General features: G+C 45.9%; 1 protein-coding gene across 2 annotated transcripts in view; it reads right to left on the reverse strand.

The window, feature by feature from the left end:
* The window catches only part of samd11 (sterile alpha motif domain containing 11), an 84,751-nt gene that overhangs the window by 12,193 nt on the left and 45,431 nt on the right, over positions 1-27,127 (reverse strand). For both annotated transcript variants that reach the window (XM_066691476.1, XM_066691475.1), the window contains exons 4-7: positions 24,212-24,336; positions 15,513-15,599; positions 10,634-10,798; positions 2,152-2,296 (exon numbers count right to left, since the gene is read on the reverse strand). In XM_066691476.1, coding sequence (XP_066547573.1) covers positions 2,152-2,296; positions 10,634-10,798; positions 15,513-15,599; positions 24,212-24,336 — 522 coding nt within the window. The remainder of the gene's footprint in view (positions 1-2,151; positions 2,297-10,633; positions 10,799-15,512; positions 15,600-24,211; positions 24,337-27,127) is intronic.

Below are 27,127 nucleotides of genomic sequence, written 5' to 3' on the forward strand. Positions count from 1 at the left end.
GAACTGAGAGCAACAGCCTCAACATGAGCTGACCAGACAGGAGATGCTATATTTACAACTATGAAAAAAAACACCATTAAAAATACATTGAAAAATAAAATAAGGGTACTTGAGTGCAAGAAAGAGTTAAAAAGAAAGAAAAAAGCCTTCTCCCTCGCCCCCACCTCCACAGCACAGTACCCGGCCCTGGCTGATACACCACAGTCCTGGGTGGCTAATTATTCTGTACAGCGAACCTGCAGCGGTTCACAAACCCGGCTGATCCCTGCAGAGTTCCCCACAGGAAGCGCAAATGGAAATTTAACACCAGCTCGCTGGGCGGCCCAGTTTCCTCTCGCTTCACCCATTATTGATACTTGGGCTCCCCGCACTACATAAATAATCGACAGCCAATTACGCAGCCGCCGCCACCGCCACTGCTGCATCTATTCTGTTGAAAGGAGAGGAGGGAGCTGGGGGGACAGGGAGACGTGCGACACACTTAGTGCGCCGCACAGCCCGGCTGTATTCTGCCCTGGGCATTAGTGCGATAGGGAGACCCATAAACACGTCTTGACAAGATGAAATTGAACAGGGATTCAGTGTGGCAACGCAAACTGGCATGTCCTATTAACTAGATTTTCTTTTATTTCCGCATTTTTTTTTTTTTTTTTAGCTGCAGTGCATAATTTAAACTTTTCTTTCTTTCATCCTTCGTTTCCTTTCCCTGTTCACTTTTTTGGTTGTTGTTTTGCATGCGTACGCACGCCTGCACACACACCCCAGCACTCCTGCACGCACATTCAAACACTCCTGCGATCACACAGCGATGCAGAATGAATAAAACAGAATCTCCGGCTGTAAAAACTGCAACTGTCAAATATCATTCTTATTTATTTTTCTAAAACAAATATTGCATGACTGTTGGAGATGTTAGTGTTGTCGTGGACACACTTTCCTTATGTTCTGTATCAGTATTATTTTCTTCTGGCTTCAGGTGCCACCAGCAGTTTTCAGGTACCAGACACCCCCACAGTCGCCATTGCAACCTCTCCCTCAAGCAGCAGTTCTTGCTGGGAGCTAAAATTAGCTCAAGGAGATGCCTCCTATTATTTATAATGTGGGAGCAATGCTTGGTGTTTGTTGTGTGTCTAGCAGTGAAAAAATAGCAAATGTATAACATTATCTATTTTGGACACTCAAAGTAATATCAAAAAATACATTTAGTCTAAAAGATTTGGCTTGAAAGCTAAATAAGAAATGAAGGCTAAGTTTAACAGAAAATAAAGATAAGACTATCAAAAATAAATAAACAAACGAATCCACAAACACAGAGTGAAGTGTTTTTTGCACAGAAACAGCCGACCCACAATCACACATTTCAATAACTTCTCAGCTGTTAAAATGCTATTTTTTTTTCTCCCTCTCCATTTTTAAGTAAATTGGAGAGCAGGGACTGGGAAGTCAGCCGCTTATCCCCACGCAGATGTTTGTGTATCACATCTGCTGCTCTGCAAATGTCAAGTGCAGGTTTACATGTTGTGTCCCCCCCCCCCCTACCAATGTCCCACGCTGTTAGGAAGAGACGGCAAAGTACAAACATGTGTGGGTCTGGAGAGGTTTGGCTTTAACATTTGCCAGACAAATTCTCATGGTCAGTGCTTCAGAGCGACTGATATATGAATTGCTGCTCGTGTGGCTGTTGCCTTCAGGATGAAGGTTCAGAAACGTAATTGGAATCTGATGAGTAATTCTTTTTCTTTTTCCTTTTTTTTCAAGCAAGGAAAATAACCAGACTTTTATCAGTTTACTTTAAGACGTTGTTAGGACTAAACTGAGCAAATATTTCTCCTTCTGTAAAGATACATGCGTGAAGTTATCAGGGTAGCCTGGACATACTTAACCAGAGCAGCCGGTGGGAAACTGAAATCAAAGAGAAATTTTACCTAGGCTTTTTATCTGTAACCCTTGGATAACAGGCATTACACAATAATAACACTACTGACAGTGAGAAAGAGAGAGGGAGGGGAATGAGAGCAACAGTGAGACATGGACAAAGAGAAACGGAGAAAGGAAACCTTGAATGAGTGAGTGAAAGTGTCAGTCAGTCAATGAGTGACAGACTGAGAAATAGAGCGAGTGAGTGAGGGAGCAAGGGAAAGAGTTTGGTACCTCTCAGAGAAGTGCGCGTCCCGGTGCTGCGGCAGTCCCTGCTTCCTGCGCTGGCTGGAAGAAGAGCCGGCAGAGGGCAGGTGGGCCTCCAGGCTGCCAGGGTTCCTCACCCCCGACACAGCTTCCTGCCGCGCCCGGAGGAGGTCTGCGGAGACACGGAGGAGGGGAAGACAAGTTAGCATGGATGGTCAACAATGAGCAATCGGTCATTCAACCAATCAATTCATCTGTCACTCAGTCAGTCAGAAGATGATGTACAGTGGGCCAGTATCTTAAGATCAGCACAATCACCCAGCAAATAAACAATTCTGCGTTTTGCAATGTGACACTCTTAACATAAAACTTCAATCCAAAAAGGAAGGAAAGAAAATACAAATTCTCAAGTATGGCAGCTTAAGTGTTCCCTAAGAATAATTCTGACTGGAAATAGACAGGATGTGGAGCACAGTACAAAGCATAGAGCTCACTTTTCCATGAATATGACAGCTGTATGTAGAGAGACATGGGTGGAATATTTACTCAGACTACACGTCCAAAACATGAATGGCCAAGAAGCACCACTGTCTTTTCACCTACAGACAGGAAATTAACACAACTTTATTCAACTGATAATGGCTCTACTGCTGCAGTCTCTGGGTCTCCATCAACCAAATTCAAAACTTGCATTTTCAAGAAGTATATTAACCCAGAATTAATAACCTTGTTTCACCGTGAGTTGACACACTTGGCTCCTCTTTCCAGTCAAAAGTTTATGTCTCCAGTACAGGGAACCATTGGAAAAACATCAATGAAGAACATTCATACCGAAGGAAAGGTTAAGGGGGGTTTAATAAAGAAACACCCGCTATGTTTAGGACAGAATTTATTTTTTGTTCATTGTAAAAGATCCTCTTTTCAACTGGACTTACTTGGTTTCCAGCTGAAGACTAAACTGACTGAGAACAAGTCTTAGATAATTACCAATTTAGTCGGGCAAGAAGGAAGAAGTCGTGCAACTAATGGTAGGGTGTGAAATCGAAACCCTTCCTGCTCTCAAGTGTTTTTCCTCTTTCTCTTCTTAATTTGACACATCCCCCAGGCATGTCAGGCCTCTGTGGCACGCATGGCAATAAGAAACGAGACGGCCTCGGAAAGGTACAGCTTTTTAAAGCGCACAGCTCCCGTTATTGATCTGTGTATCTGAATATCCAGAAGGCGCAGTGGCAGCCTGCAGCCCAGACCAGTACCAGTCCAGTGCTAGCCCAGCACCTGAAGACAGGAACCAAAGACAGAAGCCACAGGAGACACAGGCTAGTCCTCATCTGTGCATTTGTGTTCTGCAGTGCACATATACATACACATATATTTATAAATTAGTATTTTTCATGCTTGGGGGTTTGGTAGAGCGTGCAGATCTGCAGGTTGGATACTGGGGAACCAACTGTGGACACGCGCGGCCCATTAAAGCCCATTCCCTTAATTGGCTATTTCTGTTGTTGACATGAAGTGCCCTCCTGCAGTGCTTTGCTTATTATTATATAATTTAGCTTTGCATGAAGTCAAGGAAAAAGCAACACGCACACACAAAAACATTGCTCACAAAACAAAAACCTTTTTTCTTTGTCTTCACCCCACCACCAAAAGAAAAATAAATAAAACTATAATCAAATCAACCCCAATGAAACTGAACCTGAATTAATGAATGCCCCCCCATTCTTCCTTCCCTCCCTCCCCTCATCCTCTCTCCCCTGGGCCAGCCGCAGTGATTTCTATTATTCTCTTTAATCTGGAGGAGTGAGTCACTGCTGCTACCTGGGGCACCACAGCCAAACCACTGTGCCTGCCTGGGGCTGTCAGGAAAAAGGGCAACAGCCCAGCACAGAGTAAGAGAGAGAGGGAGAGATGGGGAGGGAGAGGGGGAGGTATAGAGAGGTAGTGATGGAGAGGGAGAGGGACAGAGTGCCGCCACCTCCACACTGTTGTGATCACCACAATCCTCCTGGCATTAACCCCTTTCCCAGCCCCGGGATGACAGGCCTGGGCAGCCGCTCTCTCAACACTACTGACCCCTGACTCTCGCTGCAGAGACTGACACAGAGCTGACACGGTCCTATGAATAAATATGAATAAAAAGAGCTACGATCGGGCAGACAGAAATAACTCAGTCACACCAGAATTCACTCGAGTTGCTGTTTTGTTTTTTCGTCTGCTAAATAAAGACAGAAAACATGTTTTTCTTGCACTTCCCTCTGCGCACCTCACAGCAGCACAGTGTAGCAGAACACAAGGGCTATCTTAAAAAAAAAAAAAGAGAGAAAGCAGCAGGGACTTACAGCTGCGGTTTTCTCCACGGCTGTTTCAGAGGGATTTTGGTTTTGGCTCCGGCGGTCCAATATCCTCTGCTTATCCCTCTTCTGTCATATCTTTTCTTTCACCGTTTTAAATGGTATTACTCAGGAATTTATCTCGTAAGCTCTGGTTTCCCAGAACAAGAAAAGACTGCAGGCAGATCGCAGCTCAGCGCCTGTGTGCTCGTCAGCGCCAGCGCCAGGCCCGGCCACAGACACACTAACACCTCCCAAACTCTGAGCCAAGACAATGGCTGAACCGGCTCTGAAACTCTAATGTACAATACATACATAGGACTGTAGAGAAAGGTGATCCCACACGGTGCAGCTTGGCAATAGTCTGCCCTGCACATTAATTCAAGATTAAGTCATTTCCTTTTCCTTTATTTTAACAAAACACCTTTAAAAAGTGCTATAAAAAAGAAAAACTTTTCCAGGTACACATAAGATACATACATACATATATATATATATATATATTTGGTTTTTTTAATGGGGCAGGAAGCTGTACCCTAAGCAGCTGCCACTACACACACATTGTCTCAGGTGTGTGAAATGAGACTCGCACAGAAGAATGTAAACACACCGTTGCAGAGCTGGGTTTAGTCGCCAGTTGCACGGAGCCTCTGAATTTGAGAAGGCCGTCAGTCTCACCAAACACAAGGCGATTGATTTCTTTAACAAACTAGCAGAGGTGAATATGTCCTTGATTGTGCCAGCAGCAATGTGAGACAAAGAGACGCCCACAAACAATTACGAGTTATTTAAATATCACCGATAAGGAATAGTCTTCTGCTTATTGACGCCAGAAGCTGGAACTGACCGTGTAGCTCACAGGAGTGAGGAGAGAAAAAGTACACCTTTTCTTTGCCAGATTTCTGCGCAATGCACGGACAAACAAAGTCCTTTCAGCTGGGGCCCTTTAACAGACCGGCTCACGGTGACAGTCCGTTACAGTCCTAGCAGAAACACAGTGAACAGTGCCTTTGTTATTCATTGTTTCTCTGCAAGACAAGAGCGCTGTGCTGTGCTGTGCTATATTAGTGCTGTGCCGTGCCGTGCCGTGCCGTACTAGTGCTGTGCTGTGCAGCTGACTTCACACCAGTACTCTGGCAGAGGAGTGGTGAAGGTGCTATCCCAGTAACACACTAACCACGGAAAGAAAAAGAATGAGAGAGAGAGAGAGACCCCCCCCTCCCCCTCGCTGCGCCGCTGTTCCTGTAACCCCATGCTGCTGTTTTACCGCAGGCGTCACTTTTGTGCCTCAGCCCCTCTCACCGGCAGAACAAACAGCGCCGCTCTGAAGCGGGAGAGATTCTGTTACAGCAAAACCTCCGAGACCCCCGCTTCACAGGAGCGCCCCCCCCGCACCCGCTCTTCCCTCCCTCCCTCTCTTTCAACATGGGCGGATGGGCCTCCTGTGCTCTCAGAAGCACAGACGAGAGTGAGAGTGAAGTGGAGAGGGTAAGGTAGAAAGAGAGTGAGAGAGAAAGCGAGAAATAGAAGAAAAAAAAAAAAGACAGTTGGGGGGTTGAGTACAGAGAGCCACACAACACCTTCTCCTCACAGGCCTTTTCATTTCATAGCCTGAACTTCAAAAGGATGAAAGCTCTGTCCTCTGGGACACAGCAGCGTGGTGCAAAGTGCTGCCTCTGCAGGGCCTGTCGATCGGTGGGAGTGGGGCCAGCGAGAGTGGGGGTCAGTGCAGTTGTGCTCAGGCGCCAGGGTACCGCAACGTCAAGAAACCTCAAAGAGCCACTGGGATTCATACCACCGCTCGCGCTTGTTTCGCCTCAACTGCTACCTCTATCTGCCTTTAATTGCTCGGTTTCTATATCTGCGCTGATGCACAACAAGGGGGAAAAGGGAAGAGAAGGAGATGGAGAGGGAGAAGGAGAAGAAAAAAGATTTGTCAGGGCTTCAGAGATTCTGAAAGCAATCTGTGACTGAGTTGGAACAGGGAGAGGAGAAGCATCTTGAGCCGTCTTCAATACACACATGCAGTGTAGCTAATTAGCAAAACCAGTGATTAAAATATTATTCACGAATTATTTATTTAGTTTCATTGGCGAAGCGGGTCGTTAGGACATACACAGATAACAGACACACGCTCGCAAAAATGCAAATACAGGTCTAATCCATTTTTTGTCTTTTGGCTGATTTTCTGGGTGTCGTTACGCTGTACGTTAATGATGAAAATCACAGTGATGTTTGTGTTTTCACACTGAGTTATCTGCGCAGGGTGACAGGCACTGGAAGCAGGAGCAGTGCCAAAGGCAGTATGCATGACAGGAAACCCAAGTGTCTTCCTCTCTCTCGCTCTCTCTCTCTCTGCGCCAGTTTGGCAAGAGTCAAACCAAATCAGAAAGACAGCACAGCGGCTGAGAGAAAAAAGTATCCCCAGTGTCGGTAGAAAGAAAGTGGCCTGGCCTGTGTGCTCAGAGGTGTTGGTCTTGGGTGAAGGGTTAGTGGCAATGCCCAGCTGGCACAATCAAAACCAACAAACAGAGGGCTACGAGAATAAAAATAGGTAAATCCTGGGAGAAAAAACACACACAAACACCCATTGAACCTTCTATAAAACAAAATAAATGACGTAGCATTCTGAGAACTTAAAATGTAGCAAGCAGGAATGCACTGTGCAAAACAGAGACTGCGGAACGCTTTACAGGCCTCTCCTCGCTCATAAAGGATACTGAAAATGACATCATTATTATTAGTATTAATGATAATAATCGGTTTAACAGCTGTACTCTCCTGCGCTGTATCCACGTACCTGTACAGCCCTGCTGACTATAAACTAGTGTGCAACATATTGGGAGTAGTGAGAAGCAAATGAGCAGATCAGTCAGTACTTTCTGAGTTGTTGTGAAAGGGGGGAACAAAAAAAAAACTGAAGACACTCATAACTCATTAGAGTAATCAGGGCCAAGATCCGTATCTCTCGCTTAAGAGAGTGAACCGACAAGCCAACAAGCACAGAGCCCTGCCCTGGAGCTTGTTTCACTTGATGCTACTTGTTAAGGTGCGAGACCACAGCAGTCAATAGGAGCAGACGGAGAACGGCAACCTTCCTGCACGGCGGACGCCCCATTTCCAACTAGCTCTGCGGCCAGAGAGAACACCCGAAAGGAAGAAAGAAATATATTTATGTGTAGCGCGCTGTAGTTACAAAGTTCCTTCAATGCCACCTCTAACACTCTCTTCATCTGTGTTTCATCGCTCCGCAGAGCAGTCGGAGGTGTCAGTTTGCCCGTGTGGAAGAGCTGCGTTCAGCCCCACAGTCCAACCAGACTGGAACCAATGACTGGAATGGCGCTGACTCTACCCAACTCCCTATCCCTCCGCCCAAAAGTCTACACACTCTCCATTGTGCAGTCTGTGAGGCGTGGTAGACATACGGAAAAACATACAAGCAGCTATACAGCTTGACCTGTCCGTCTGTACCACTGCGCCGCACGAACTGAAGAGTCTGCAAGGAAACAATCTCTGCATGTTCAGGCCAGCGTGGAGCCACAGGAGGGCTCTGAGGCCTCAAGGGTTAAGTCTGTGTCTGTCAGGTTTGCAGATACCCCGCAGCCAGGCTCCCTGAGGTCTGGCCACACACACACGTCTGGCCACACACACACGCCTGCCAAAACACGACAGCTCTCTCACACCGAGCAGACACACAGGTGTGCACCGAGTGAGCTGCAGGAAACACCGCAGCACAGACAGACAGCAAAGAGGGAGGGAGTGAAGGGAAGAGAGAGCAACACGAGGCTGGGGAGGGGAGTGTGAGAGAGAGAGAGAGTCTGCGAAAGTCTTTAAAAGTGCTTAACCTTTTGTACTCTGCTGTTGTCTCCACTGGATTTCTCTGCAAAATCCTTTGACCAAAGCAGGCGTAAACTTTTTGTGCAATTAAAGACGTTTTATGTAAGTACATTTAAAGTGTGGGGGAGAGGGAGACAGAGAGAGCGAGAGAGGGAGAAGGTTAAAGAGAGAGGAAAATAGAAGGGGAGAGATGGAGAGATAACGTAGGTAGGAAGATAGAGATATTGAGAAGAGAAAGAGCTGGAGGGGATAGAAAGTTAGGGTTGAGTGAGAAAGGGCTGGGTGAAGAGATATAAGGAGAGAGGGAGAGGGAGAAAGAGGGGAGAGAGAGGCGGGTGGAGAGCGTGAAGGAATGAGAGGCGAATTAACCACAATCGAGATGTGGAGGAAGAAAAACTGTGAGCAGAAGAAAGGAAGAGAAGGGCAAGAAGGATGAGCGGAGATCACAGGGCGCATCATCAATGAGACCAGGCTGACAACAGGGAATGTTTCATGGGGAAGGAAAAAAGAAAAAAAGTACTTCAATAAAACCTTGTCAGCTGTAATTCTCTTCAGCTGCCAAATCATTTGCAGCCTGTTTATGGCTGTAATCTTGAAATTCATATTCCGCCATTAAATATTATTACCGATTACATAAAAAATGTACGTACCACCCCCCACACCCCCCACACAAGCTAGATGTGAGGTGGAATAGATACACACAGTTATTAAGAGTTATCGCCAATCAATGCACAGTTAAAAGGGGAGAGATTCAGAAGTGAAGCTCTGCACCTGCTTTGTGTTAATCATGTTGTTCTTTCTCTTATTTTTAAAATCCAGAAAACTTCAGTATTAATTGCAGCGCAAAAAATGCCTAATAAATTAATTAACTCCCAAACACTCCCCCTTCCGAGCTGTGCATTCTGAAGTCCATTATGCAGAATAAAAGGGAGAGGAAAAAACATACAAATACATACACCAAAATAAATAAATAGATAAATAAAAGAAGGCTTACTGGTGGTTGCCATGGAATCGGTAATTTAGAAGGGCTGGATCGCAGCCAATTAGAGAGGCTGCATCGATCCCTCTCCAGCTCCTAGCCCAGATAGGTCTGTTATTTACAGCTCTGCTCTCTGACACTGGGAAATCACGCTGATTGACATTTTGACATTGGGTAGGAAGGGTCCAGAAATAGAAAGCAGCAATACATTTTAAAGCAGGCTGCTCTGGGTGGCTTCCTTTAAGACTAATGGGCAGCCAGAACCCTTTTTTCCATTAGCCGCCGCGAGGAGTATAATGAACAAGACGCAAAACGCTGGCGGGCGCCCGAGCCTCCTCACGCGCCTCGCAAACACAACAGGATTTTTTTTTTCTTCTTTTTCTTTATTTGGCTTCTGCGCCTCTTTTGAACTGCACCCACTGCTGCACAGCGCCGGAAACCCAACTCTTGACATTGCGCACAAACAGAGAAAGAGAGCGAGAGAGTGGGAGAGGCAGATATACTCTTTTTTACTTTATGTATGTATGTATGTATGTATGATTGTATGATTGCATGTATGTATTTTTTCAATTTTATAGCACTGCTGCAGGTGGAATTTTCACTCCACTACACAATCTCAGCATCCCACCCGAGAAGCATCCTGACTCCAGGACCAGCTCCCAGCTAAGCTGTTTACGCAAGAGGATTCATATTCGCAATTTACGGCCAGTGCTGCCCCTGTTCGCTTAGCTCTTTCACAAGCATTAAATTAGCAGTTATAAAGCATTTTTACTACCAGTATTTCCCTTCCCAAGCGTAAGCGTTTTACTTCTTACTCTCTGTTTATTGAAGTTCTAGCTTTCATTCTTTTTCTGTGTGTGTGTGCGTGCATGCGTTTGTGTGTCCATCCGTGTGTTTTTCATTTAAAAGATGAAAATATAATTTCACCCCTCCAAACCCCACATGTGGTACAGGAGAATGCGATTCAGCAGATTTAAGGCCAAACGCTCTGTCATGCATCCACACAGGCAATATTAATATCTATAATAAAGGAACGGTACACAGCCACCGAGAGCTGTGGAACTGCAGTGAGCTGCCCCGACACGGAGGGGTTCTGACATAACACAAAGCACAAAACAGAACAGGCTCACATGCAGTCTGAAAGGGGTTGCTTGGCAATGTGTACAACCTGAGGAGAGGAGAGGAGAAGACACAGGTGTGAGATGGAGAAGCGAGAGGAGAGGAAGGAACCAGAGCGAGCTACAGGAGAGAGGAGAGCCAAAGAGGAGAAAGAGACAGAAACCAAAGAGCAAGAGATGAGAGAAGAGGAAAAGAGAGAGGAGAGACGGAGAGAGGAGCAGGAGTGGGCAAGAGCTGCTCTGACCTCCATGGCTGGGCACGCCCATGCTGTTGGCCAGCTGGTACAGACGCTGCTGCTGCTCCTCGTAGGACCCGTGCTCATTCAGTGCTGACATCATCCGCCTGTAGTGCTCCTCCGGGGTCATCGGCCCCGGCAACGACAGCTCCAGCACAGGGGTCTGAGAGTTCTCTGAGGGAGGGAGGGGAGAGGGCGGGGTTACACACAGAACAATAGCTAACCTGTTTGCTCCGCTCCACTCAGCACACACAACCAACCCCCCATGGAGCAGGCAGTCATTTGACTTGTGGGAGAGCAAAAAAAAAAAAGAAAACAACTGAAGGAAGAGAGAAGGAGTGAAAGAGAATAAAACAAACATCGAATTTCAAACCATTACTGTGCCTTTTTCCCCCCATACCTATTATATGAAACGAATCACCTGGTGTGACAGTTAATGAACCTGTCTAAATTGAGAATTTTAATTGGTCTTTTTTTCTTTTTGGTCTCAAAATGAGATCATATTCCCAAAAAACCTAACATGCTTCTTTTAGGGAAGCCAAGGAAACCCATAACATTTTAAATTCAACCCTGTACAGTAGCCTATACAAGGAAAGCAATGCATGGCCCTTCCTGGCTTAATGTAGCATGCATTATAGATTATATTCCACATATATATATTTAAAATATAATAATTCTATGGGTATGTGTGTATATATACGTGTTAATCATTATTTATTATTAATATCCATATCTTATTTTCCATCTTTTCCCTGATCTAAGTCTGTACTGGGACACAGTGGAGAGCAGCGGCAGAAACACTATGAGATTTCAGCATCGAGTTTATTTTTACCATCCTCATTGAAACCTGAGCCCCGGCCCAGCACAGCACGGGAGGGGGGGGGTTGGGGGTGGCAGCCAGCGCCGTCTCTGTCTACTCTTCAGCGTTGTCTGATTGCCAGGACCCTCGGGCTCTCAGGTGCAAGTGTGTGTTTGTGTGTGCGCCTGGATGAGTGTGCGTGAGTGTGTCTGTACGCATGAGTGTGTGGGAGAGATTGCTTTTAGTGTGTTGTGGATGTGTGTGTCTGAACACGGCAGGGCACTGGGTGGAGTGCAAGAGAGGGTTGGATTCTAGTTATGAAGTTTTCTGTGTGTGTGAGACATGGGGTAAGGGTGTGTGTGTGTGTGTGTGTGTGTGTGTGTGTGTGTGTGTGTGTGTGTGTGTGTGTGTGTGTGTGTGTGTGTGTGTGTGTGTGTGTGTGTGTGTGTGTGTGTGTGTGTGTGTGTGTGTGTGTGTGTGTGTGCACACGCTTTGCTTTCTTTCTTTTTAAAATGTTATTTCCGCTTCCCTGTCCTCTATGCTCAGTGCTGATAATTCCAGCTCACTGCAGCTTTTTCTGTCTGCTTGTGTCATTACCGAAGTGTAATGCCAGCGCCTGATCCCACAAAATCTCCCGCCAGGCAGGTGTGATCGGGGAAGCCTGTCCCCCAGGCCTAAGCCCAGACAGAGTCATCTGTCCGTCTCCCTGTCCACCTCTCCCTCAGAGAGGCGTCTTCACGGGACCCTCGAGTGTTTGGGCTGGACAGAGGAGTTACTGGGATAGACCATTACATCAGTGTGCTTTATAAGCTCCCATAATCTCCTTTCAGACCTGGGGAGGTGGGAACCGGGAGTCCTCCAAACTTAATGTTGCTGCACAAATACCATAATCCCGTACTGGGAGCTTAAACATCTTACAGTTATATATATATATATATATATATAGTTTCCTTAACCAACTCTGTTATTACATTTTATTTTATTTTATCCACCTGTAAACTGAACTAAAATTGCAAAAGCTTAAGGCAAACTGAGGATAGCACTCTGCTCTTTCAGTACCCACCGGCTCAGGACTGCAGAACATTTAAAGTGATAAAAATAACAAAAAAGAGCGCAAGGAGAAGACACACTAAGGCACATTCTCGCTCTGACTGTCGCACACAAGCTTCCCATTGACGCAACATCCTTCCCCCCTCCCCCACACCAAAATAGTATAGGTTTAAAATAGTTGCACACACTAACTTATTGTACCGACATCCACAATGGCACAGATGTGAGATAAGCCTGTCATTCATTAACCCCCTGCTTGGCGGCAGGGCACCCCAGCAGAGAGTGCGCTGCTCTGTTGAAACGCACTCCGGGAGTCTCGCAGATGTTCACACTCAGAGTACAGGCCTCCGTCACGTCTGCGTCCGAAAGCTGCACATCAAAGACTTCTATCTTTATGAGTGCTGTGTGCATAGATGTGTACAGAGATACATATGTAATAAAACAGACCCAGTGACCTTGAATGGTTTTGCTTTGCGCGCAAGACACATTACCCGACGACGCACAAGTAAATATTTGAGGCACTACAGCACACCCCCAACCAATCATTCAAATTCACACACACACGGGCGCAGACAGACACTCACACACCTCCTCCTCCTTTTCTGCCCTTGCAATCAATGCTTTTTAAATTTGTATCATCTATTATTTATGGTGCTAAATAGTACGGATCATCATTCATTTATTAGCATCGCTGGTAAAATCATTCTGGGCTTAGTGCTTTTGGCTTTAAGCTCTGGCCATTTTTATCCCCCCTCAATCTGTCTTTCCGGCCGGCCAATATAGGGCAGGAGTACAGGGAGAAAAAAAACAACTAAAATCTAATCTCTCTCTGTTGTTGTTTATCATTACTGTAATAAGTTTCTAAGCAGATACGCAGCTGAACAGACAACACCACGGTCTGAAGAAGCTGGACCGTTTTTTTTTTTGCAAGCCTGACATCGAACAAAGGGCATCGATTACACCTCTCACAGCCGTCTTAACGAGGTCTGAGCTGAGTGGGGCTGCTGCTCCATTCATTGGTCAAGTCCAATTTAACTTGAACTATAGACGCACAGACACTTAAACACTAAGCACCCGGTCAGACGAACAGTTAAACCTTATGATGTCTTAGCATTAAAAAAAAGTATCATTGCCAGCTACCACAAACTAATTTGAATAAGGGCAAAAACAAACAGGGCCGTTTACACATGCTGTCCCTCGGATGCACTCTGCTGTCCAAAGACTGGGAGGAGCTCTTGTATTGGTCGTTTTATTTAATTTTCTCCAAGGTTGTCGGTTCATGACTCGCTTCAGTAATATAAATGTGAGAGGACAGCTGTCTGCCTTCACAGCAACGCAAACCACTGCTCTATGTTCAGATCATCCAGAGAACAACAATGCAAAGCACTCTTGTCTAGTAAGGGGATACAAGCAAGGAAAGAGCGTCTCTGTTAAGGGACCCCAAGGCATTTAAAAAAACATTAACAATTCAATTTTAAAAAACGGCTCAAGTGTCAGGTAATAGTATGCAATATTATGGGTGTAACTGTGCCGTATTTTGTCTAATTAGATTTTTTGTTGTGGGCACTGCGAGTGTCTCAGTGCCCCCCACCCCCTCCCCACCACAGCCCCAGTGTTTCACACAAACTTCTGGCTTTCAGAGCCCACGTGCCATTAAATCCTCACTAAATGAGAAAAGTTTGCTTTCCTAATTGCAGCACAGCTACCTCCGCACGGCAGAGCCCCATATTCCCAGCGCATTGCTGAGCCGCTGCCGGCCTCCGTGTGGGTCAGAAGCCGCGATGCCCTGACAAGGCCAGGCTTTGAACTGCGAGTCCCCCCAGTTTTTTCTGTCCCACCCACGGTTTTGAAGGACACACAAGTGGCCGACTTCAGGTCTGAGGAAGACTCGTCTCCCCATCCCAGTGCAGCCGGATCCCTGCCTGATTTCACTTCCTCTGGGCAGAAGGAAGTGCCCCCACACTGATTGACGCCCACACACAGCCAAGCACTCATACACTGTGCGGAAGCCCAGACTGAGCTAAAGGGCAAAGGAGTGAAAATTACAGTAATACAGTACAAATCAGTGGCAATATCTTTTGAAAAGGTGGTAGAAGGATCTGCTGAGAGTAAAGCTCAGCAGCCCACAGCGTACTCACAAATGGAAATAGACCAACAGATAAATTAATAAATTTACTAACAAATACCGTCAAATACAAAAATGGTGGAATACTTCTTCTAGAAAACAAGAACTGTGTATGGAGAGGAAGCCCAGCAGGGTAGAGGCACTAAATAATTCAACTTCGGTCACGACCATCGGTTCAACAGAAACTGCCCGAACTCTGTACTGCCAACTATACAGTTGGAAACTTCAAAATATTTGGCAATTCGGAGAGGAGATTAGAGGGGGGGGATACAATGAAATTTTAACAAAATTTGAAACATATGTATATTATTTATTTTTTTAATAACAAATTTTACTTTATATATTTATCTTTGGGGTTGCGCAGGAAAAAACGATGGAGCAATGGCAGTAAACTACACCAATACTGTGCAAACAGCAAGTTTCATTTAGCCTGTGAACCCCTGCCCCCCCCACCCCTCGAGTCCCAGTTCCACTTGCATTTCATGGCTTAAAATATAAAACATGAAAGAACGACCCTGCTTCTGTTTTAATGACTTCCTCCAAGAGACACTCTGATGCCCCTCCCCTCAGCCAGCATGGTGGGGGGCACGTGGGATGGGGGAGTGCGTCAGTGTCTCCCCCTTTGCCTTGCTCAACTACTTCACCCTCCTCTCACTACTTCTACAGCACCTTCATCAGCAGGAACTCAGCTGCTCCTCGGGACAAAACAAAATAATTCTTCTTTAATTAGAACCAGCTCCCCTGAGCATCTAAGGACAATTCTCCCTCTCTCATCTCTCTCCCTCTTTCTCTCTCCCTCTTCAGTTGTTTTCCAATTAGGCTCTATGTTTCCTTGTCCCCTCTATTGCTAAACCTGCAAATATTAAGGGGAAATAAATATATAAAACAATAAAGAATGAGATGTTTTTGCTTACCTTTGGGAGAGACACTTCTGGACTTCTTGCTTTCAGAAAGGCACTCACTGCTGGGCGAATAGGCTCTTCTCTTGCCTAAAATTTCATCTGCAAGCACAGGAGGAAATCACTGTTAATTAGAAATTGTTTACTAAATTAAGATTTGTGTATTACCAATAGGTTTTGCAAAACACTTGTAATTATCAATATATTGGTTTGTTGCAAAACAAAGGAAGTATCTGGAAATCAGCTATTTTAACTTGATACGGAAAAAACAAAAACAAATACAGGATAAAAGACCAGGCCTGAGCAGAACACATGAGCCTTCTAGTTGATGCTAAATTACTATTGGTAGTGTTCTCAGTGTTTCTCAGCGAAAACAGCTGCTTCAGCTGGCCTAAGAGTTCTCTTTCAAACCTAAAAATGAATGTAAAAAATGAATGAATAAATAAATAAATAAATAAAAAGTAAAAAGAAAAAGACAGAAAAGACAGAAAACCTTAGCTGGTTTCTTGTGCAATCAGAAGCTGAAATTCCAACCCTCTGAGTTTCCTCTCTTGCTGCACTACCTGTTTTTTTTTCATGATTTTTTTTATATACAGGCTTCTTTGCTTTGCTGTGGTTCTCGTTCTAATGCTAACCCCCTTGTGAATCTCTTTATCAAGTCCCTCCCTCGCTCCTCTCCTCTCTCTCTCTCTCTCTCTCTCTCTCTCTCTCTCTCTCTCTCTCTCTCTCTCTCTCTCTCTCTCTCTCTCTCTCCTCTCTCCGAGCCCTGAAGGTCCTGTTTAATTCCCCTCCCATCGGGGTGTATGGATATGCACAAGCCTTGCATTAACGCTGCACTCTTCGCCAACACCGAACGTCTAGTGTACAATTACAGCATCCCCCCGAACAGATTTAAAATCAATATCCTCCTAATAACACTGAGGGAAAGTGAAAGCATGATGCTGCATGTGAGCAGGAAGGAAGAGGCTGTTTGTCATTGCGTCTCCAGCTCTCTCCAGTTAAAGACACAGAGCGCACTTTTTCACCAGCTTCACTGCTCTGCAAACAGGGGGGCCGGGACAGCTCACTGATGAAGATTCCCCCCCTACACACCCCCAGATCAACAACACCAACAACAAACACATGGACCAAAATAAAACTGGAAAACAAACAAGCCGTTTTTTCTCTCTCCTTTGTTGCCTTTCTAACTGGGTTTGCAGGCTCCTGGCGAGGTTAACCATTTTGTGTTTTCTTGTTCACCAGTGTCAATCACTCATAGTGCTATTATTATTAATTATGATTATTATTATTACTAAATCTGTGCTCTGTGCCTTTTCCATTTAATCTTTTTAATGGAGGGTGGAGTGATGATTTTCTATATTTCTCCAACACAAATGTAAGTACATAAACAACTAAATTTATGTCCCTCTCTCTCAGGTGCTATAGAGCAGTCACAGCAGGGGGCTGAAATACCCAAGACCACCCTAGCCTGCAGTCACGCCCCCCCTCAGTACGCAGCCCCCCGACCGCACAGACCTTCAGTAAGGCAGCTGTATATATACATTACATTATAGATACATTACCTATATGCTGTGTGTCTCACAGGCTTGCGGTACCTTTTTTTAATTTATTTTTTAACTCCCACTTTTTTTTCTTTAATGTGAAACAAGAAAGCAGCCAATACAAAAAAAAAGGTGCACAAAGGAAGTTTTAAAGCAACCCATCTTTAAGCCCTTTCAAGAGCCCAGGCTGGAGTAGGTCTTATTAATGCTCCTGTTCGATGAAATCTCCGAGGGAGGGGTGTGCTATTATTCTTTCTCTGAGGGGAAGGGGGGGGGCAGTGCGAAAAAACCTTTACTAATGGGCCCCGGCTGCCTCTTAGCGACACTGGAGGCAGAAAAGACTGATCACTGAGTCCTCCCCTATTCAATCAGCCATGCAGATCGGCCCAGGGGCACGCCAAGCCTCCCGGCAGGGCCACGACGGCCGCTCTCCTCTCCAAAGTCTCACTGGTGCATAACAGCCCCCAGCACACACAACTCCAGTCTCCTTGTTGCCTTATTATTATTATTATTATTATTATTATTATTATTATTATTATTATATTTTAAGCATTATTTCTCATGACTTACATGAATGGTACAAGTGTGGAAGTAGTCCTGCTCTTTGTGCTCTTACACACTGACACACTGCACAATTACAGGGGGCAAGAAACTCTGACCCAGGCCCCATGAGACAGCGAGACAGATAGACAGGCAGATAGATAGAAGTCATAGATTAATAAATAATAATAATAATAATAATAATAATACGAGAAAAGAAAAGTCCTGTGGCGAGGAAATATAACTCTGCAGGCAGTTAACGTCTCTCTGTAATTTCATCTTTCGATAATAACGCACTTGATGAGATGAACAGTTAAGGTGCAGGCCGGGAAAGGAGTCGTTACTCTACGTGGTTAACTGACGGCGCGCTGAATCACTGAGACGGCTTTATTAAACTTCAAAATGAAAGCTCCTATCGGTAATCTGGCGCCCGACACCAGCCCGCTCCTCACAGCCCTGTAAATTAAAGCACCCGGCGCTCCAGGAAAACAGGAGAAGAAAAGAAGGAGGGGAAGATTAGTTTGATCTCACACTCTTCAGCTCCTTTATCTGTGTGTGCGTTATCGTTTGTTTGCCCCCCCCCCCCCGTTAGCTCTCCCACTACAGCGCCACCGTTTTCTCTGGCCGTTGTGATGCAGATGGACAGCAGGCGTCTCCGTTCTGTTCCCCCCTCATCCCACACAGGTGGGCTTACTTACAGCACAGGCACCTTTCTGCCCATGCGCACGCACTCAATCACACAACAAGCTGAGCCGCCAACACAGACCTGCCACCTGGCGCCCCATCGCCCTGTCTGCAGGAGTGGAAGGCTGAACTGCACTCATGCACTCTCCCCAGCTCTTCTAGCTGCCTGCCCCCGCCTGTGCCATAGAGGATCATCCGCTCGATTGCCCCCCCAGGGCTGCAGGTAGACAGCTGTCTGCCCCCCACGCCCCTCCTGCACCAGCTGGCAGATGCAGGCGTCTGTTTGGCCATGGAGCGGCACAGTGCCGTACTGCGGGCGCTGCGTGCCGTCCACATCAGTCAATCACACTCCAGTCCACACTGACACACACGGTGCCTCCCCACTCCCAGTGACAAACGCTTCCAGGGGATCCGGGCGTCAGAGTGTCACGGCCTCTGAGCCGAATCCGCATCATTTATTTATTTCATTCGGTTTTGCCATCTGTCTCCTTACAGTGCGTCCTCATTTGCTTTTCTGCCCGTCTCTCCCTCCCCGCTTACAAATCCTGATCCCTGAGCATGGGATAGGGGTGGGGGGGGGTTAAGATTACAGGACAGGCAGAAGTGTGGTGCTTTGTATTTTTCTCTGAATTTCCCTGAAAATTAGACATTTCCTAAAGAACCCTCCCCACACCTCCGCTGCTTCCAGGCAAAACACAAGCAGGGAGCTCAGAAGCCTCGCAGGTCATATCTAATGCAGCTCTCTCCCCGGTAACACACCTGCACCAGAGGTATCCCACAGGCAACCCATACCCCCCCCACCCCTCGCCTGATTCCACACACACACACACACACACACACACACACACACACACACACACACACACACACACACACAAACACAAACACACACACACTGCAAAGCCACTCCTTCACAGAGTGGCTCTTCACAGCACAGTACGCCACCGGGAGACCTTGGCACGGCTCAGAGGAATGCAGAGCCACCCTCCTCGAATCTGCGCCTGGCTGTTGGAGATGCCGAGTTTAACCTTAAGCAAGGAACCAGAGTCACCCTACAGTAGACCTGTCTCTGACCTTCCCTGAGCATAGCTCGACGTTCACGACAACCGGTACCGAAACTATTATTCACAGCAGCAGTCCTGAACAGCACAGTAGGCTTGTTTATATTACTAAAACTAAGACTACTGTAAAACATTATTATCAGGTCACTTTGCATGTAACGTGAATATAAGCTAAAACTAATGCTTTAATAGGAAAGGTATCTATCTAGAAGATTTTAATTTAAGTTTCTATCTATCTGGATAACAGCTAGAGACCAAAAACCTCTCAAACTCACACACACACACACACACACAATATAACACATTTGTCCACACTGTAGGGTTATAGTCTAGGATGTTGGAAATTCATTCACCTTTTCTTTTTTTTTCCCATAACAAGGGGAAAAAGAAAAGAAAAAACATGCAGCGTCTAAAGCAAACCGCACACTACCAGAGTGTCACCCCTTAAAACCATTTACAAACTGTCTGCTCTCATTCAAACACTGAGCGGTAAAAGGAGATAGGAGAAGAGGGGAGGAGAGGGAATGGGTGGGGGGGCAGCGGAGACAGGAGAAGGGATGGCCGACCAAGAGAAGAGAGAGAAAGAGGGAGAGAGAGAGAGAGAGGAAAACGGGCAGTAGTACTTCTTCTTCTTCTCCTCCAGCCCCTGACAGCTCTGACAGCCAGACTCCTTAATTCCCTTTTCTTATTCCCTTAATCTGTCATCTTTATCAGGCTCGGGAAGTGCCAGGCGGCGCTCGGGAGCCCCGGCCCCGATCAATCTCCACATTACTGCTGACAGAATGGTGCTAATAACTTATTGATCTCGCGCTCGCAGGGTCCTGCAGGGGCTGAAAGGCTGCCATTGATTGGCTGCCGGGGAAGCAGAGACGCCCCAGCGCCCGGAGGGATGCGACGCTGCCGCCACTGCTGCCGCCGCCGCTGCCACTAAGGAGAGCAGGGCTGCTGGAGCAAGCAGGACAGGGCAGGACAGGGCAGGACAGGACGGCAGAGGACAGGACAGGGCAGGACAGGGCAGGACAGGACGGCAGAGGACAGGGCAGGGCAGGGCAGGGCAGGGCAGGACCCCACACCTATCTGTTTTGAGACCAGGTTTTTCCAACCCCTCTCGACCCCGCGCTGTGTGTATTAATAAAGTGCAGGTGGGGCACTGAAATGATACATATGACTTGGGCAGCACCGGGAGAAGTGGTGAGTCCAGAGAACTGGATCATTGTGGGGATGTTAGAATAACAGAACTGGAATCGGATGATGAGGAGAGTCTCCCACAGCCCGTCTCCCGCTCACTCCACCTGCCCTTCCCATGGATTCCTGCTGCACATCCATGCATATGTTCAGTGTTCAGACGTGCACCGACTGTGTTTTTCATTTGTGGGGGGGAAAAAAATAAAATTCCTAAACCTGACGCATATCTAATAAATCCACTTGAGCACAGTGTGCACTCTCCTGAGACTAACCTCGGGGAGGAGAGGTGGGGGCGGGGTGAGAATCAGATTTTGAAGAGCGGGGGTGCCAAGGTGGGGGCTTTAAATTGCTGCCGTAGCTTACTGTCACATTTCCTGTCATCTCTGGGCATTTCAAAAGCCATTAACAAACAGTCACCTACGGCAGGACAGACTCCAGAGAGAGAAAAAGAACAAGAGAGAGAGGAAGCAAGTAAGCAAATGAGAGCGAGACAGAACAAAAAAGAGAGGAGGGGGTGCTGGCACAGGTAGCAATGCTGAAAAGAAACAGCAGCACACACACACACACACACACCCCCTCCCTGCCATGCACAGTCCCCCAGCCCCCATTCCACTCCATCTACGAACACCATCGATGAAAAACAACAACTTGTACGCCTGAGAAAGTCTCTGGACCCTCCATAAAGCCCTGGCTAAGTCTGCTCTCCAGACAGACTATCTGTCAGCTCTCAGCCAATCCAATCTCGAAGGCTGGGGCTAGGGCAGTTTTAGTCACTTACTGCTGACGCCTGGGTCATCTCTAATGTCATTTCCCTCAAATTTAATTAACGTTTTTCTCCATCAGAGCATCGCTTCCTCATCCTCTCGCTCGGCAGGCTGGCTGCACCATCTCCGTCAGCAACATTAAGGCCGTCTGCACTGCCTTGGCTGCTTTTTTTTTTTTTTTTTCTTTTGTATGAATTTACCTTATTTATATACTCCTTTCTCTTTTGGCTTTTTTACAACATAAAGGCAGACACAGTGAGGAAACAGACAAGACTGGGAGACAACGTTTCATAAATGTCTGTTCTGAAATCCAAGTATAAAGAGAACAACTCTCTTTCCTTCTCTACCCACCCTAACATCCACGCCCTCACACTTCACAAATCGGTTCCCTGGTGACAGGAGAGCACACGGCAACGACGAGCATCAATTTTCCCCGTCCTACACAAACGTGTTGCAATACTATGCAGCACAGGTAGACAAATAACCACACAGGACACACGACCGACAGACAGACACATGCATAGTCGGGTTGCATCAAAGACGGCAAATGCGGAGCGTCAGCTGGGGGGCGGGGGGGTCAGAAAAGGAAAAAGTCCTGTTGTTTCGATTCCTTTCTCAGCTCTAACGGAAGGTAGTTTGGAAGAGATTGAGCCTGCTAATTCTGAGTGTGACCGTGCCAACTCTCAGCATCGCTCTGGTAAACGGGAAACTCCGCGCTGACCTGCACTGTGCAGTAATCATATCGAAGTCACCAGACACACCACCACGCTGGATGTTGCGTGTGGCTCCCTTCCAGCTGCGGCATTCACAGGCAGGGCTGTCTTGTTTCTCGACCAAGAAATGAATTATCAGTTATGTAAAACTCCACTGAGACACTTCTGTATATATATATTTCAAATATACAATCTTTTGTTCCATTAAATAAAGGTAGTTAAACATATTTTTGTGTCTATGATTCAATGCCTGCTTGTGAAAGGTGTTCTGCTTATTTAGTTTTGTATACTTTTCCTTGTTCCTAACCGGGCACAGACGTCTCTGGCTTTCTGGTTCACTCTTCTGTTTTTAAGTTGTCCTTCTTTAACCCCCCCCATCTCTCTCTCTCTCTCTCTGCTGGCAGACAGAATTAGACAACCTGGGTGATAGGATTGGACTTGTTTACAGACACGCGGCGAGCTGCTTAAATGGGCTCTAAATCTGTGTTTAATGCACAAACCGGCAGATTTGCAGGCCTGCCCCAGTCAGGATGGCTGGCTTGCTCATCCCTTTGTGTGTCTTTCTCAATTAAGATTAAAAGTGTTTTCTGCAATCCCTGGGTTCTCGGTTTTAAAAGGCATAGTGGCCCAGAGGGGCGGTGGCCCAGCGTCGTCTCATGAGCTCTGTTTCAGAAAAATCTCGGATCGCTGCGCTGAGCAGTACAGAGTTTAGCAGTAGGCTCAACACCCACTGCTTCGCTGTTCTTTACACCGGGGTGGAAAGGGACGTGGGTTTCGATCTTAAGTGAAAATGAACCCAAATATTCTCCAAAGGGATGGCGAGGGCTTGTGCGCGGGTCACAGCAGCACGGCAACCTGACATAAATCCCAGACATGGCGGAAAATAAAAATAATAAAAACTCCCTTGATTTCTATCTGTGTTTGTGGCTGAGACAGAGAAAGAGAGATGGGTTTAAAAAAATAGGAATGGAGGAAAGCAGTAAAAAATAAGAAGGAAAAAAAAAAGGCATCACACTACAGTAGACACACAGACTCACACTCTGAGGAATATCTCAATTACTAAGGTTGCGATCGCTGGCTCCAGGACGGATCAATATAGCAATTAGATTTTATAAACACAAGGTCTTCTACTTATTTTTCGCATTCCATAAGCAGACAACAAACCGACACCAGGAGACACCAGCCCTCTCTGATATGAGCAATATCCTTTATTTTACAATAAAAGGATTATAATACCTACAGGGAAAAGGGACAATCGATGACTCCTGGATTGCAGACAACTTGGAAAGCGATCCTGCAGCACCACACTACAAAGCGGGCCTCCCTGCCATTGAGAATAAGTCACTTTAACTCCACTAACTGTTGAAAAAAATATCAATGTTTTATAGAAAGGTTAGATAAAGAAAAGTGCATTGACAAGGTGAAATTCTAAGCTTTGATACACTACAGCAAAAGTTTGCTCCCCAACTTTGTTTTATGGGAAATATTAAAGTGCTTTTCTAGTAATAAACACACTTTTGGTTGCCGTGCAGCACAACAAACTATCCTCAGCTGGTACGATGTTCTGAGAAAGGCAAACAAGGGAGCCAGATCAATACCTGTTCATTAACGCACCTGGCTAGATGGCACCTTTGCTTAAATGACACTTTGCTTTGCTTTGCTTATATGACATCGAAGCAAGTTATGCAGAGTGGGCATTCAAAGTACTGGCTAAAGTAAAGGAGAATTGTGTGCGTATGTCTGTCTGTGTGTCTTCCAGAGAAGTTCTTGGTTCCGAGGAAAACCACAAATGCAGATTATATAATGCACTTTGATATACCTGCCTATATTACAAATCCAAAGAAGCATCTAAGGAAACAAAAAAAAAAAAAAAAAACTAATGCAAATGATTTTGTGATACTGGAACTCAAGCCCCACTCCACACTAACACAACAGAGAAGTCAATTAAATGTCAAGCCGAGAGAGGTGGGGAAGGGGTTAAAGGTTCTTCACTTCACAGGATCTAGATCTGTGTAATAGAGCGCTGAAATCCACAAAGTCCTGCTGTAGTTTTCTGGCGACATGACTGAGAAACACCCACTTAAGGAAAAGAAAAGATAACCTCTGAGCAAACTGAAGAGCAAAAGGCACTTACACTTACTGAAACCGAAGGAGATACGAAGCATAAAAAACAACAACAAAAAAACACAGGCGTGCTCAGATGAAAGGCCGGCCCGGCTCCCCTACCTGCTGGTGCTGAGCCAATGTCACTGCCATTCCTCTTGATCTCGCTGCAGGTCTGACTCTCTGGCATAACGAGCTGTCTGGTGTGGTGCAGATTGGAGATGATAGTCGAGAGGTCACTGTCACGGCTGCAACACAAACAAAAACGTGCGGTTAGAGAAAAAAGTCTAATCTGAGGGCACATGATCAATACTGCCTCTTCGTCACTCTCCCCAGGCCAGGCTGGCCAAACGCTCCCCGCACAAATTGTAATCACCTCTCTCTCTCGCTCGCTCTCATTCTCTCTCGTTCTCTATTCTTGCCCCCCTCCCTGACTCCAAGGCTATGCAGCGGTGTCAGTGTCAAAGGTTTTACAACAAGCATAAACGGCAGATTAATATGCACTGCTCGGTTTGCTGTTTTTTGTGAAATAGGATCCACAGAGCAAAATAAAAGGCAAAATTAAAGAAAGCAATAAATCTATGTAGCAAATTAAGATATTTTAAATAAAACTCTTCATTTAAAGAAGAAAAAAAACACCCCTGAAGGGAGTTTTTATAAACACACAATCTCCATATCAAAAGAGTATAACATTTGCAAGAAGTAGAACAGGAACACCTACGCGTACAGTAACGAGGGGAGAACGCCATTCCTGCCCAGATCTGGACACATAACCCGACCCCCAGCTGTCCCGCTGTGTGCTGGGCATGGCCCTGGCTCAGCACACACACACCCACGCAGAATCGCTTGCAAGTGTTGCTCAGTTTTGTTTTTGTTTCGTTGTTGTTGTGGTTATGGCTGCTGTTTTCTCGAGCTTTCTTCCCTTCTCATCCAACAGCTTCTGAACCTGGGCTGCAACACTGTTACTCTGCTGTCTAGCTCCTTGGATAATCAGATAACAGATACATTTGTGACAGAAAGTCACTCCAGACCAGCAGGTTGAATATGCGGCCCTGGCCAGTCCGGTCACCTTCTCAGGGTCCCAGGGTCATCTCTTCTGCGCTTGTCAATTTAAATCGGGAGCCGTTTTATGAGGCAACCTAGCCTTGGCTAAATGTAATAAACCCGAGCCCCCTGCTTTTAAGAAGCATAACGTAAGCACAAACTTAATCACCCACAGGAACTTCTTAAGAGCAGAAGACAATGCAGACTCCTGCATCAAGCAATTTTGTGTCTTATCCTGTCTAATCTTCCACCTTAAGATGCGTTAATCAACACATTCAGGGTTCATAAGAAGTTTATGAGCTTAAAATGAAGTAATTATCGGTTCTTTTTTAATCACCCCCCCAATCAATAACTGGATGTCAAGAACACGGGACCAGCCAGGATCAGTGTAATCTGAAGAGTTATCAGCAATAACCGAAAAGACAGAAAATGCCCCCAACTGCAAATCAGGATTTGAAACTTCAGGCGCATGGGTGCTCCTGTGACAGTACAGCGACTACTTTCTAATGCTGTGTTCCTAAAAATTCTTCATAAAGCATTAAATTCATCATGCCCCGGGATTATATCCTATTGCTTTTACTGATAACAGATGAGAAATGTATGCATGCAAAATAATAATTACTTCCAATTTAAATGTACATGCATCTATGCATTTCCTTATCTATGTCTCTATCTCTACAGGTGTGTGTGCACGTGTTTTAGAATACATTGTCCATGAGTCCTTAATATCTACACATTAAGTCTCTCTCTCTATATATATATATAGACACACACAGACACACACACAGGGAAATGTAAGATATTTTCATAACAATAATATATATTTTTTCTTTTGTAAACTCCTTTGCTTTGTGATATTGATTAGGATCACCCACTGGGCCTCACGCTGTTCTCACCAGGAGTGGTTTTGCCAGCCGCCGTCATCTGGTCGATTGGTTATGCATGACGCTCCTCTCGCTGGGCTGTTTGGCTCTCAGGCCGCCCAGGAAAGAGCCCTCAGAGAAGTATTAGGGACAGCTCTGTGTGGTGCTCAGGCCGGGCGGGAGGGTGGGGGTGGGGGCGGGGTGCACATTACCGCTGCCTGCCACCTCCGTCGAGCACACTTCAGATATATTTTTGGGATCAGTAAAGTGCTAAAGAATGCCACTTGTATTATGCAGGTGTTCCCAGAGCAGAGAGTGGTAGGGGTGTACAGAGGTGCAGCAAGCGTGTCTGGGGGGGGAGGAAGGTGAAGGACTATGTGTGACAGGAAGGAAGGAGGGAAGGAATGAATAAAGAAAGGCAGTCATATTTATTCTGCTTTTATACGCTCCTTTGAACAAATTACACCTTATCAATTCTTTGGACTGTGACATTGTGGCTCTTTATAAATGTATTTAAAACCATTATTATTATTATTATTATTATGATTTGTAAAAACTTTGCAGCTGCAAAAGCTACCATCTGAAGAAAACCAAGCATGTGTTGTGTTATGAAAGTAAATATTCCATGACTGATCCTCTCCCTCTACCTCCCTTTCTCTCTATCGCTCTCCCTCTCTCTCCATATCTCTTTCCTGACACCCTGCTAAAAAGGCAAGAATCCCCTCTGCCTTTCCTCTGGGGCCTGCAAGGATGGAGGGAGCACACAGGCTGTGAGGGGGTCGCAAATAAATAAATAAATATATACATACATACATAAAGCAAGCAAGCAAGCAAGCGCCTCTTCGATCTTCTCCCGTCTGTTCCAACAGCATCCAAAAACAAATTCACAATGCTTCACGCCTACAAACTCCGCAGACTGCCAGAGCATATTGTGGAAACTACAGTAGGATAACAGGGACGCACTTTGGACACTTTCTGACAATTCTGAATCTTAATTTTAACTTGCTTGCTCACACTTGCTCAGCACAACCCAACAGCATCAGGAACACAAGACGTGAGCTTTATATCACCGATCACACAGTTAACTGGGAATTTTTTTCCCAGGTGGAATGAGCACGCTGCCAGTCCACAC

Source organism: Amia ocellicauda, chromosome 18 (genome assembly GCF_036373705.1).
Source record: "Amia ocellicauda isolate fAmiCal2 chromosome 18, fAmiCal2.hap1, whole genome shotgun sequence".
Classification (NCBI taxonomy): Eukaryota; Metazoa; Chordata; class Actinopteri; order Amiiformes; family Amiidae; genus Amia; species Amia ocellicauda.